Source organism: Aspergillus ambiguus, assembly GCF_047715705.1.
Source record: "Aspergillus ambiguus strain CBS 117.58 unplaced genomic scaffold BDV59scaffold_2, whole genome shotgun sequence".
Lineage (NCBI taxonomy): Eukaryota > Fungi > Ascomycota > Eurotiomycetes > Eurotiales > Aspergillaceae > Aspergillus > Aspergillus ambiguus.
In genome coordinates, this window is record NW_027395515.1 from 1671136 (window position 1) to 1681427 (window position 10292).

Here is a 10292-nt window from a genome sequence, read left to right on the forward strand (position 1 = left end):
CTATGCCGTCGGCAATCATCTTTGCCCCATCGTTCATTCCTCACATACTTGGAGTGGAGACCGAGAGTCGGTCCCGCGTTATCCACGTTAAACCCATTGCTGCGTGCCCGCACGACTCGGGCTTGTCAACATCAGATTCTCAAAAGACAGTTTCTCTTCCAGATCGACTCCTGCACTGTATCCCTGTGCGAACACGGTGACATAGCTCCGCTCGGACATTCCCGCGCCAACCCCCTCAATCCGGGCGGTGAATTGGCCGCCTCGTGCGCGCTTGCATATCTTCCGGAGACGGCGCGAGGACGAGTTTCTACTTCGTCTTCGCTTTTCTCACTTCTGCCTGCCTCCAAGGGACTGACTGTTTCTCTGTTTGGGTTACCAAACGCCACGTTGAGTACCCTGCTGGAAGTCGCTGCAGGATGAGCGCATCGCCGCAACATTACCACGTGCGTGCGCAGTCGCTGCAACTTAGTTCAAGGCACCTCGTGGTCCCCAGTATGCCATCAGAGATCGACGCTACGACGGGTACATGCCCTTCGGTACATCATCCCGCATCTCCTTCGTTCCGTCCCTTCGACGACGCGTCACGCTTTCCTACAGCTCGAGAACCGGTTCGGCAACAGACAAATACCCACCCAGATATAAAAAGAGAAGCGGATAATAAGCAGACTGGGGCGGGTATAGCGGCTCCAAGTTTGCCTCAGGGGTCTCTCCATCCAGCCACCGGTTCGCTGAGTCCATTCGGAAGGAAACTGGGTCAGAAGAGAAGCGCGGCGGGCGTCGTCAAGCCGTCCGCAGATATGCGGAGAGAGACTGGTAGCTCGGGCGTGGAAAGACGACGTTCTAGAAGCATTAGCTCTCTTCCCCATGGGAGTAGAATCGCAGCGGTAAATTCTTCCCGTGAATCATTTGACCGCAAAAACAGATGCTGATGATGGCTCAGTTGTCAGTGCACCTTCGCACCCGTCTGTCTTATGCTGCGGCCAAAGTGGAAAAGAGTCGGCAGTCTTCCGAAACGCAAGCTCAATTACCACTGGAGTTTCTGACGCACGACTCCTCAGCCTCGTCCCCTAATATGGAACCCTCAGTCCAGGTAGAACGTTCTCCAGAGCCTTTCGGGGGGGCAGGTCATCGATTGATGGAGTTGGGCTCGCCCGATGGCACGACCGTGTCTGCTCCTGATCCGCCGCGATTTTCTTCTCTTCACGACCATACGCGAGCGTCGCCTGTGGCTAGATCGGATAATCTGTCTCCCTTCTCGTTGAACGACGACTTGCACAACCTACAGAGGTCGCGTGGCATACCATCGGCTCCTAAACTCGCCCCGCCTGCAGACATTATACCGAGCAGCGGCAAGCCTCGAAGACGCCCGAATCCGAATGAGGCTGTTCACACCCATCCATTTGCTCCATTATCCAACCATCGCCGATACCACTCACAACATGATTTGAGGGCATCGCAATCTGGTACACAGTTGGAAACGGTGTTGGTTCCTGGGACGCCTCCCCTAGGTCCATCAGCCTTCACCTCTACGCCTTACAATGGCACATCTAGCCAGCAGAGTCAGTCTCAAAACACGTCGATGGAACAAGATGCCATTGAAACCCTTCTTTTCATGTCAAGCCCCGGAAACACAGGTTACCGGTCCAACTCCCAGAACTCGCAGAACAAGCTTAATCCGATTCGCAATAATATTCCTGCATCGATTGGCATAGCACCGGGCGCATCTTGGAGTCATCATTCACAGTTCGATACCAACTCGAGCCAATCAACACAATTGTCTGCGCCTCGGGGCCCGGTTGACGGACCGGAAGCCCATGCCGGTGATGAGATAGATCGCATGTTGGACCAGATGGACAGCGATAGCGAGGATGAAAGGAACGTTGTTCCACAGTCCGCCATCAAGGCCTCCGTGCCAATTGATACATCTCACGGAGACAACGGTCTCTCAGGTTGAATGAAACGCGTCCCACCGTGCGGCGTATGCCATGTTCTATAGTGTGATACGCACCCACTTCCATTGTGAATAAGAGCGCTACTCTGCGATATCCCCGCCTATTCAGTTGCCTCCAGCAATGCTCTACACATCGGAAATACCCCATCAACCTGACAGGCCCCATGTGTCGTCCATGTCACAAGCGGGGCCGGGAAGACCCCCAAATGTCTACCCCGCAGAGTCAACATAAAAGATAAACACTTCCCAGACCTTACAGACTAATCAATTTCCCACCTTCAAGTCCACCGCCAAATTGGCAAAGCCTCACTCCCCCAAAATGGCTGCTCAAAACCCCTCCACCCCCTTCGAGGAGGGCGTCTTCCTCCCAGGAGGCCACAATACTGACCCTCCTCTTCCCGAATCTAGCCCCACGACCGGCTACAAGCTCAACCACAGCATGCTACGCGTCCGCGACCCCAAGCGTTCGCTCCACTTCTATATCGATCTAATGGGTATGCGCACCGTCTTCACCATGAACGCTGGCCCGTTCACCATCTACTACCTGGGTTATCCGTCCTCCGCCGCCGACCGCGCCGATCTTTCCGCCTGGTCCGCCCGCGTTGCCGACCCCCGTAACCTCACCCAGACCCTCGGGCTCCTCGAGCTCTACCACATCCACGGCTCCGAGAAGCCCGTCGCTGATGGTGGCGTCGAGCTCTCCACGGGGAATACCCCGCCCCATCTCGGTTTCGGCCACCTGGGCTTCACTGTTCCGGACGTGCCCGCCGCCTTGCAGCGCCTGCGCGCCGGCGGTGTTCCCGTGCTGAAGGACCTGGGTGACAGTTCCAGGGAGAGCGTGCCGCTGAGCTCGTGGGAGGAGGAGCGTGGTGTCGGTGTCGGCGCGATCCATCCCAACTATCAGCGGTTCTTTGATCAGATTGCCTTTGTGGCTGATCCGGTATGTTCACTTCCCTCCCCTCTTTCGTTTTCCTGTCTCCGACGCCCGACTAATGACAATAGGATGGGTATATCGTCGAATTGGTGCCGCAGAACATGGCGTAGGCATAGGCCATGCATTTTCAACCCTCGCTTGTACATACATACATACATACATACATACTAGGAGAATAGATCACGTCTGCAATCGAGGACCTACCTCTACGGAGAACACAGCCAGGCACGATAATGTAACGCAAAATCAAACCAAGTCTTTTGAGAGCCATAATACCCGTACATCATACATACAAAAAAAAGTAAGGACAGGGCTTCTATTCAACACCCCAGGTGTCATCCATCTCCGCCACATCGTAGTCCACCTCGTGATTGCCGCCGTCTCTCCGGCCAGCGCCCGACTGCTCAGCCGGCGGCGGCGGCGCCGTCGTATCCATCGCCGTATCTTCGTCCGACCCTGTCTTGCTATCGAACGTATGGCAACCCGGCGTCGACGATGCAACAGAGATCGGAGGGTTAGGCACCCACGAGAGCTGCACGTCGCCTACAGACGGGATCTTCCACGGCCCGAACATGAACTTCTCCGCGATGTAGCGCTCCTTGAACGCGACGACCAGCGAATTGGGTTGTTCCGGGTTCGGCTCTATGGATTCGTACTCGCCAACACCCTGCACAGTCAGTTAGCATCAGCCTCGCGAGACACATGGGTGTACACAGCAACGCAGCAGCAGAGAGGGGTAACGTACAATGAGGAACTGCCGCAGGGCCTCGTCCTTCTCCGGGCTGAACTCCACGCCCGACACCGCAACCCGCCGCGGTCGGTTATCCAGACGCAGAACGCCGCCACGGCCACGCGCCGCGCCACGTCCGCGATAACCTCCGCGGTAGGACGGATCGTATCCCCCGCGACCACGAGGCGCAAATCCGCCACGGCCGAAGTGCCCCCTGCCCCGGCCTCGACCGCGATAGAACGGAGAGCCCGCCTCGGAGCTGTTCGGATCAATACCAAGGGTCTTAGCTTCCGCTTCCAGGGCGGCCAGTTGCGCGCGGAGCTGCTTGGTCTGCTCGCTGGCGTTATCATCGGCGGGGGACTGGCTTGCACCATCGGGCGACTGGGTCCCGTTGCTGGCGGTGGCACCTCCGCCAAGCTTGCGCAGCAAGCGCTCCTTTTCTTCCTGTTGCTTCTTGAGAAGTTCGTCGCGCTGCTTTTCCAACGCCTGTTTGGCCTCCTCGGTCTCCTTGCGTTTCTTCATCTTGTCCTCGTAGGCCTTCTGCGCCTCCTCCTGTTGCTTCTCAAACTCCTCCTGGTTGAATGCGGGCTCCTCGGACCGGCCCTCGCGTGGACCGCCCTGTTGGTCCCCATTCTTATCGCCCTTCGGTTTATGCCAGTACACTTTGACGAATCGATTGTCGAAGATGACCTTGGGGCTGGACCACGCCCGCTTGGCCGCTGCGTGGCTGTCGAACGTGATCAACGCTAGCTTCCGGTGAGGCTGCAGGGACAGATCGACGATCTCGCCGTACTGCGAGAAGAACTCGCGCACACTAGCGTCGTCCAGCTTGTCCTCGGGTATCTGCTCAACGACAATCGTCGTGATGGAGGTGTCGTCGTTCGGGCCCGCTGCAGAGAACTCAGAGCGTCGGCCTCGGCCCCCAAAGCCGCCTCGATCGCCACCGCGTCCACGCCCACGGCCTCGATCACTGCCGCGGAAGTGGCCGTCACGGCGGCGCGACTCAGTCACGAGGCCTGACGTTCTTGGGTCATATTCTGCGTGATACGCGGTTAGCCATGTACACTAGAGAGTGCGAGAAGAGCCAAGAGATTGAACATACCGTCATCTTTCGCGCCTCCAGGCGCGCCATCATGCTGATACGGACAAGCCGCACCCAGGTAGCAGATGCCTTGAGTCTCGTAGAACGGACACCGTTCCGAGGTCTTTGGCATTTGGTCCTGCGGTTGGCCAGCTCCTCCAGGGGGCATCGGCATCGGGGGCATGCCAGGCATCTGCGGGAAACCCATGCCCTGAAGGGCCATCATAGCAGCCATGGGGTCGTTCTGGTCGAAGGGGGGGAATGCCGGTGGCATGACGGGGAATCCACCGGCTGACGGGGGGAATTGCTCAGGGGCACCGCGGCCATCGCGTCCCATCCAGTCCCCTCTGCCGCCTCCGCGACCTCGGCGGGGGGTCTTGAAGACACGATTCTGGGGAGCGCTTTCCTGGTCCTGATCCGCCTGGAAGCCCTCGTGGTAACTACGCTTGCGGCTAAAATTCGAGGCGTCACCTTGCGGCTGCGGATACCCGCCCATGGGTGAGCCATAGGGTCCTTTTGATGGGCCTGACGGCGGGTTGAACGGTTGTTGTTGGGGGACCTCGTTTGCAGGCTGGGGCTGTTCGATTGAGGGCACGGGGACAGCCGATTGCTTCAGCGCGAACGTGGCGAAAAGCTCGTCGACAAATTTCACGGTATCTGGAATTTTGGACGCAGTGAAGTCAGTCACGCACGGGTTGCGATTGAAACGCAGTTTCTCACGTGGGATGATCACTAACGTTCTCTCAAAAAGTCTTCCAGGTTCTCCACAGACGCCTTTCGGATTTCTTCGTCGGGAGCATCAGACCTAATTAGCGCCAATACATAGTCGGCGAGCACATCCGCATCTGCGTCGGATCTGGAGACAACGGAGGGAGCTCCAGTCAGCTCTGTTGGATTCTCACGACAGAGTCACGCACTACCGGCTAGTCGCGTGGGTTGACCGAGGGGCACGTACATGTCTTCCAGCTTCCTCACCACCCAGTTCTTCACCTCGCTTGCTTCATCTTCTGTAAGCTGCATGGTGTGCGCTTTTCAGGGGACTTGAAGGTTAGGCGACAACAATTGCAGACAGCGTCGGGGTAGTCTCCCAGTGTAGGCACGGCGCAATCCTTGGGCGCCAACGATGTGGGTGCGGACGGTTATCAATCCAAGAGATGTGGTATGCGGAGAGAGATATGGAAAGTCTCAAGACATTATGTCTGCTCGAGAAAGGAGTCGGAGTGGCACAAGGAGAGACAAGTTGGTTGGGGGTTGAAGAAAGTCGGCCTGAAGAAACGCGAACGACGCGGATGACGGAAGCTGCACGTGACCAGCCACCCTTTCCTCTATAGACACAACACCATCCTTCGAAGGTTACTTTAAGGCCTACTTGCTTTAGCTCGACAATACAGCATGCGTCACATTACAACTGGGAACTACTCTCATATTTTTTGATGTTCACCTAGCGAACGTAAAAGCCCTCGCAGTCATAAACAGAACAAAAAAAAGAAAAGCCATAGCAAATGCACGTCCACTCCCGGTCTCTACTACTGGTTTCTAGGTATCGAAAATCCACATACGACATTAGACGGCGGCGTCTTGTTTCATTTTCAGGGGTGTCTCAGCCCCTAACATAGACAGTGTATTGCGTTCGTCGATCTCATAAACATAGAATTCCCATCATGGCAAACAGGGACCCTATTCTGCTTGTAAAGAACGTGTTTACAGCTTGTCGTAGTACTGCAGAAAGACCAGTTAGCATACGGCATGCAATTAGAATAGTAAAACAACAACTTACGTTCTCGTAGCCAGGAACCTCGGGCTTGAGACCCTTGCGCGTACGCATCTCCTTGACGATCTGACCAGGCTTGGTGGTGGAGTCGAGAGGAGATCCACCAGGAAGGACTTCCCAGTGGTCGAAGACGGACTGAGGGAAGGCCTGACCACCAGTGGCGGCACGGAGGTCGGTGGGGAAACCGAAGGACTCGTTGACGGGCAGGTAGGCCTTGACGTTGAACAGAGGAGTACCGGGGCGCTGCTCCTCGGTGTAGACGTGACCACGACGGCGGGTGAGGACACCGTAGATACCACCCATGGCCTGTTCGGGCACCTGGATCTCGACGTTGAAGATGGGCTCCAGGATACCGGGGTCGGCAAGCATGGTAGCGGCGTAAAGCACACGACGAGCGGTAGGGATGATCTGACCGCCACCACGGTGGATGGCATCAGCGTGCAGGGTCACATCGAGGATGTTGAAGCGGATCGAGCGCATGGGCTCCTCGGCAACGGGACCCTCGCGGGTGGCCCACTGGAAACCAGAGACGACAGAGTCCTTGATTTCGTTAAGGTACTGGACAGCCTTGGTCTGGTCGACCAGCAGGTTGGCACCGGTGGTGTCAGGACCGAAGCACCAGATCTTACGGGCGTCGGTGACATCCCAGCCGAAGTCGTCAGCAAGGACACGAGCACGGGCCTTGAAATCGTCACGAGGGGTGATCTTGCCGGCCTCGATGGCGAGGGAGACCTCCTCACTAAGGGGCTCAGCAGTGAGGTAGAGACGGTTGTGCTTGTTGGGAGACTTGGACAGGGCAGTCATGCTGGAGGTGCCAGTGACCGTCTCACGGTAGGAGACGACGGGGTCGGAAATGCGGAGGGGAACACCGGCGTGGTCCTCCTCGAGATCCTTCAGGCAAATCTCCAAGTGCAGCTCACCAGCACCAGCAACGACGTGCTCACCAGACTCGGAGATGTAAGTCAGGACACAAGGATCAGACTTGGACAGACGCTTGAGACCCTCGACCAGCTTGGGCAGATCCTGGGCGTTCTTGACCTCAACGGAGCGCTGCACGACAGGGGACACGGAGAACTTCATGACCTTGAGGTTGTGGGCAGTCTCGGAGGTGGTGAGGGTACCAGACTTGAGCAGGAACTGGTCAACACCGACCAGACCGACAATGTTACCAGCGGGGACATCCTCGATGGGCTCAACGAAACGACCCATCATGAGAATGGTACGCTGGATGTTCTTGATGAAGAGGTCCTCCTTGCGGCCAGGAGTGTAGTTGGGACCCTGGATGCGGACCTTCAGACCAGAACGGACGGTACCGGAGTACACACGACCGAAGGCATAGAAACGACCCTTGTCGGAGGTGGGCACCATCTTGGAGACGTAAAGCATGAGAGGAGCCTTGGCGTCACAGTCACGGATACCAATGGCGCAGTCATCGTCCTGAGGACCCTCGTAGAGAGTCTCGGCACGGTACTTCTGGGCAGTGACGGGAGAAGGCAGGTGGATACAGATCATCTCCAGCATAGCGTCGGCGGCAGGAAGGAACTTGCGCATGACGGTCTTGAGGAGCTGCTTGCCGGTGAGGTCCTTCTCATCAGAAGCAAGCTTGATCTCCAGCTTCTCAAGGAGAGTGGGGATCTGATCCTGCTTGTCGTTGTTGATGGCGTTGAAGATCTTGAAGATGGGGTCGAGGATGAACTGGTTGAAGGCACGCTCGAGGGGCTTGCCATCAGCCTCGGCGGACTTGGTCCACTTCTTGGTCTTGGGGTTGAAGTAGTTGTCACCCTACGAAGTCATCAGCGTTGTCCACGGCCGTCACTGAGCCAAGGAGCAGAACTTACCCAGAGACGCTCAAGCATCTTCTTGCGGTCAACACCGAACTTCTTGGCGTACTTGACGGCGAACTGGCGAACAGTGAAAGCCCAGCCGTGAAGACCGGAACCGAAGGCAACGGTACCGCGGTCGGGGTAGACCTGGACGTCACCAAGGACCTTGTCGAAGTAGGTAGCGATGATGACGTTGACGGACTCAATGGTACGGCAGAAGGACTGGTAAAGGTCCTCCTTGGAGACCTGCAGCTCGAGAAGAGCACGGTCGACCTTGTTAATGATGAGGACGGGCTTGATACGCTCAGTCAGGGCCTGACGCAGGACGGTCTCGGTCTGGACACAGACACCGGAGACACAGTCGACGACGACCAGGGCACCGTCAGTGACACGGAGAGCGGCAGTGACCTCCGAGGAGAAGTCAACGTGACCGGGGGAGTCGATCAGGTTGATCAGGAACTCCGAGCCATCGACCTTCTGGGGGATCTCCTTGAGATCCTCCTCATCAGGGAACTGAGCATAGAGGGAGATGGCGGTGGACTTGATGGTAATACAACGGTCCTGCTCGTCGGGACGAGTGTCCATGAAACGAGTCTCACCAGCCTTGGCAGCCGAAATGATACCGGCACGCTGCACGAGAGAGTCGGAGAGGGTAGACTTTCCGTGATCGACTAAAAGAAAATTGTTAGTGGAAGATCTGGTTTGAGGAGGATTTCGAACAGCGCCGACGTTCACATACCGTGAGCAATGACCGACATGTTACGGATGTTGGCCTGGCGGTCCATGAGGGACCGGATCTAGGGATTGAGTCAGTATGAAGGAGTCTATCTCGCATGTCTTTCCATTTCCGGGACCAAGAGACATGGGGTTGTGTGCAATTCGAGTCCAGCGCGGGGGATGAAGACGAACCTCCTCGATAGTGAAGCTAAGAAGAACATGGTCAGTGAAACTGTGCGAGAGAATCCTCGATGATCCGAGGGGAAGATGAGAAGAGATGAACTTACTTGACCATTTTGACGGTTTTTTCCTGTCAACGGCCTTAGAGGCGGGGTTGTGGGAAAGGAAAAAGAGAAGAGAGAAACGACACAAAGGAACAGGATCGAGGACTAGCTCGACCTGGGATAAATAGGACAGAAAAGACCTATGTGCGCTGCTCCAAAAAAGGGGAGGCTGAGGGCTTCACGGTGGAAGGTGAAGAGAGAAAAAGAGAGAGGAGGAGGAGGAAGAGGAGAGGAAAAGAGGAAGAGGGGAAAATGGGCGGGAGTGAGTGAGAGAAGGTGGGGACTTTTTTTTTTTTTTAATGCTGGAATTTTTCCGATTTCAAATCTGGATGTGCGTATTTTTGCGTTTCCGCTTGTGCCCCTCGTTTGATTACCACGGCTGTAGGTGGCCAATATTGACAGACACAAGAGGATAGAGCGTCTATAGGTAGGTTCGATGTAGCTAGCTGCTAGGTTTGTAGGTTGATTTTCCTCTCTGACTCAAAAATATGCTTCGAGATATCATCTCATCCAAGGTCGACCTCCAGCGGCAACACCCTGCCTATCATGCCACCGCACAGCCATGGATAGCCATGGATAGTCAGCTGGATGGCTCATGTCCTGACTCACACTCTTTTAGATTATAGACGACCACCATAGCTTTGTGATAGACAATCTACCTGTCACCTACCTACTATGGGTTGTAGGTGTACCTAGGTAGGTAGCTGGCCTACTGTAAGAGTGATATAAATTACGATACGCCGCTAAAACCACACGAGGAAACCAACGAGAGCTCTCCACTAATCACACCCCGAGTTTGTCGGCCCCTCCACTCTCACCGCCTGCTTCAATGAGGTGCCTTGGGCACCAGCTGAATAATGCAGCTGGATTAATAATGCATCCTCCATTTGACATCATTAGGGCTGCAGCGATATCCATCCATCCTCAGTTCGACCCTAAGTCCCGTAGCAAGCTTTAGATACTTTTAGGTGGCCATTGAAAGAGAAATTACCATAATAGTA

The 10292-nt window shown here is 55.9% G+C and overlaps 4 protein-coding genes across 4 annotated transcripts; 2 read left to right on the forward strand and 2 right to left on the reverse strand.

Annotated features, from left to right (window-relative positions):
- The first annotated feature begins 308 nt into the window (after window positions 1-308).
- Window positions 309-2112, forward strand: BDV59DRAFT_53946 (uncharacterized protein). The gene is made up of 2 exons (XM_073696581.1): window positions 309-884; window positions 941-2112. The coding sequence occupies exons 1-2, from the start codon at window positions 417-419 to the stop codon at window positions 1952-1954; spliced, it is 1482 nt and encodes a 493-aa protein (XP_073552792.1). The 5' UTR covers window positions 309-416; the 3' UTR covers window positions 1955-2112.
- On the forward strand, window positions 2113-3131 carry BDV59DRAFT_53947 (putative lactoylglutathione lyase (Glo1)). The gene is made up of 2 exons (XM_073696582.1): window positions 2113-2891; window positions 2954-3131. The coding sequence occupies exons 1-2, from the start codon at window positions 2271-2273 to the stop codon at window positions 2993-2995; spliced, it is 663 nt and encodes a 220-aa protein (XP_073552793.1). The 5' UTR covers window positions 2113-2270; the 3' UTR covers window positions 2996-3131.
- A 1-nt stretch (window position 3132) lies between these two features.
- Window positions 3133-5946, reverse strand: BDV59DRAFT_53934 (CCCH zinc finger and RRM domain protein). Its single transcript, XM_073696580.1, has 5 exons — window positions 5652-5946; window positions 5434-5552; window positions 4718-5353; window positions 3631-4652; window positions 3133-3552 (listed from the first exon to the last, which is right to left on the reverse strand). The coding sequence occupies exons 1-5, from the start codon at window positions 5714-5716 to the stop codon at window positions 3202-3204; spliced, it is 2193 nt and encodes a 730-aa protein (XP_073552794.1). The 5' UTR covers window positions 5717-5946; the 3' UTR covers window positions 3133-3201.
- A 152-nt stretch (window positions 5947-6098) lies between these two features.
- Window positions 6099-9640, reverse strand: BDV59DRAFT_169118 (elongation factor 2). The gene is made up of 6 exons (XM_073688187.1): window positions 9295-9640; window positions 9200-9215; window positions 9030-9087; window positions 8306-8961; window positions 6474-8249; window positions 6099-6415 (listed from the first exon to the last, which is right to left on the reverse strand). Exons 1-6 carry the CDS (start codon window positions 9300-9302, stop codon window positions 6398-6400), a joined length of 2532 nt encoding a protein of 843 aa, XP_073552795.1. The 5' UTR covers window positions 9303-9640; the 3' UTR covers window positions 6099-6397.
- Between the last annotated feature and the right edge of the window lie 652 nt (window positions 9641-10292).

Excerpts from the sequence above, each read along its gene's own strand:
- BDV59DRAFT_53946 (XM_073696581.1), top strand. The coding sequence starts at position 417 with ATGAGCGCATCGCCGCAACATTACCACGTGCGTGCGCAGTCGCTGCAA. Across the intron at positions 885-940 it reads ATGGGAGTAGAATCGCAGCG|TTGTCAGTGCACCTTCGCAC; the intron begins GTAAATTCTTCC and ends ATGATGGCTCAG.
- BDV59DRAFT_53947 (XM_073696582.1), top strand. The coding sequence starts at position 2,271 with ATGGCTGCTCAAAACCCCTCCACCCCCTTCGAGGAGGGCGTCTTCCTC. Across the intron at positions 2,892-2,953 it reads TTGCCTTTGTGGCTGATCCG|GATGGGTATATCGTCGAATT; the intron begins GTATGTTCACTT and ends TAATGACAATAG.
- BDV59DRAFT_53934 (XM_073696580.1), bottom strand. The coding sequence starts at position 5,716 with ATGCAGCTTACAGAAGATGAAGCAAGCGAGGTGAAGAACTGGGTGGTG. Across the intron at positions 5,354-5,433 it reads GGAAGACTTTTTGAGAGAAC|ATACCGTGAAATTTGTCGAC; the intron begins GTTAGTGATCAT and ends CCAAAATTCCAG. Across the intron at positions 3,553-3,630 it reads CCCTGCGGCAGTTCCTCATT|GGTGTTGGCGAGTACGAATC; the intron begins GTACGTTACCCC and ends CTGACTGTGCAG.
- BDV59DRAFT_169118 (XM_073688187.1), bottom strand. Across the intron at positions 8,962-9,029 it reads CATGTCGGTCATTGCTCACG|TCGATCACGGAAAGTCTACC; the intron begins GTATGTGAACGT and ends ATTTTCTTTTAG. Across the intron at positions 8,250-8,305 it reads AGATGCTTGAGCGTCTCTGG|GGTGACAACTACTTCAACCC; the intron begins GTAAGTTCTGCT and ends ATGACTTCGTAG.